General features: G+C 61.1%; 1 protein-coding gene across 1 annotated transcript; it reads right to left on the bottom strand.

Moving 5' to 3' along the window:
• Positions 1-15: 15 nt before the first annotated feature.
• On the bottom strand, positions 16-1523 carry LOC116548474 (GEM-interacting protein-like). The gene is made up of 2 exons (XM_032273908.1): positions 1303-1523; positions 16-826 (listed from the first exon to the last, which is right to left on the bottom strand). The coding sequence occupies exons 1-2, from the start codon at positions 1521-1523 to the stop codon at positions 409-411; spliced, it is 639 nt and encodes a 212-aa protein (XP_032129799.1). The 3' UTR covers positions 16-408.
• Positions 1524-1555: the final 32 nt, after the last annotated feature.

Raw genomic sequence — 1555 nt, 5'->3', positions numbered from 1 at the left:
TGCTCACAGCTGCTGGTGGGGAGGGCTTTGGGGCCCAAGCCCCCAAGTCCAGCCCAGGAGCTGAGGCCTCTGCCGGTACCGTGAACCCCTTACAGTGAGACAGGGGTGGGGTGGGGTCATCACAAGGCATGACTGAGGGGGATGGTTTTATTTCAGAGCCGCACAGGGCCTTGATCTGTCACCCAGGCTGGAGGACAGTGGCTCCACCATGGATCACTGCAGCCTCTAACCCCTGGGCTCAAGCGATCCTCCTATGTCAGCCTCCCTGGTAGCCTGGACTACAGGTGTATGTCACAATGCCTGGCTAATTTTTCTATTTTTTCTAGAGATGGAGTTTGCTGCATTGCCTAGAATGCTTTCAAACACCTGGGTTCTGTTATCCTGCCGTGACCTCTCAAAGTGCTGGGATTACAGGCATGAGCCACCACGCCTGAACACTCGGGGTGGCGGTAAGCCCCCAGCAGGGTGCACCAGCAGGACCAGGAGGTGGCCTGGACCCCCCGATAACACTCCCATTCGTGCAGACCTAGGCAAGTTTCTCTCTGAATCTTGGCCACCTCCACAGACAATGCAAGTAGGAGGATGGGCAGGACTCGGGGTGGCGCAGGCAGAGGCCACCCCTGTCAGGTCGGGTGGCATGGGCTGGAGCCTGTCTTCCCATACCTGGGACATGACCTCCAAGGACCAGCTGTCGGTCATGGTGATGGGCTGGCTGGGGTTGGCAGGGAGCTTGCTCTCCATCTCCGAGGGCCGGAGCAGCGTGGGGCCAAAGACCGTGGCGAGGTTGTGCAGAGACATCTTATTGACTGCCTCCTTCTCTGCCACCCTGTCGAGGACCAAAGCAGAGGGGGCTGTTTCAACGCCACCAACAGGAGAGAGACGGAAGGGCTGGGCCGTGCTGGAGTCCTCAGGGAGGGAGCGACCTCGACCCTGGCTGTGCTGCAAGCTGACTCCAGCCCTGGTGCTTCTGGGTCTAGGTGGCCCAGGACGAGAGGCCCAGGACGAGGGGCCAGCTCTGGGCTGGTGGGGAGGTCTCCTCCATGATCTGGGTGGGAGGGAACTGGGGAGATCAAGCGCAATGGCGGCCATGGCGAAAGCTCTGAGCTCTTTGTTAAGGCCACAGTGCAGAGGGAGAAGAGTGGTAAAGAGGAGAGGCTGAGCGGGGGCCGCAGAGGCACTAGTCCCCAGAGGCAGTGAGGGACTGCAGGCAGGGGACAGGAGGAAAGGTCCTCGGTACTGGGGGTCTGACGGGAGCAGTGGGGCACCCTGGAGTCCTGAGCAGCCACGGGAGAGCTGGGCTACCTTTTCAGGTGGTCCAGAAGGAAAAGGAAGGTGAGCAGGTTGGCCTCTGGCAGGGACAGCAGCAGGTGGAGCATGCAGCTCTCCTTTGCAACCGGGTCTGAAAGAGCTGCAGAAGGCGGTGGGTTACTCCTCCAGGTCACAACGAGCCAGAGCCCTCTCCCGAGGTGGTCACATGGCACACCCGGGACTCGTGTCCCTGAGCAGCTCAGGCCCCTCATCATCCTCACTCCCACAGCGCTGGCCCCCAGTGAGG

This window comes from Sapajus apella, unplaced genomic scaffold, assembly GCF_009761245.1.
Source record: "Sapajus apella isolate SASKATOON/1434 unplaced genomic scaffold, GSC_monkey_1.0 scaffold12867, whole genome shotgun sequence".
Classification (NCBI taxonomy): domain Eukaryota; kingdom Metazoa; phylum Chordata; class Mammalia; order Primates; family Cebidae; genus Sapajus; species Sapajus apella.
Note: the sequence above shows the minus strand (reverse complement) of the source record. Positions and strands in the feature narration are given on the sequence as shown.

Bases quoted from the DNA above. Each gene is read 5' to 3' on its own strand.
- LOC116548474 (XM_032273908.1), bottom strand. From the start codon at position 1,523: ATGATGAGGGGCCTGAGCTGCTCAGGGACACGAGTCCCGGGTGTGCCA. The intron at 827-1,302 runs GTAGCCCAGCTC...GGTCCTCGACAG, and splicing joins CTTCTGGACCACCTGAAAAG to GGTGGCAGAGAAGGAGGCAG.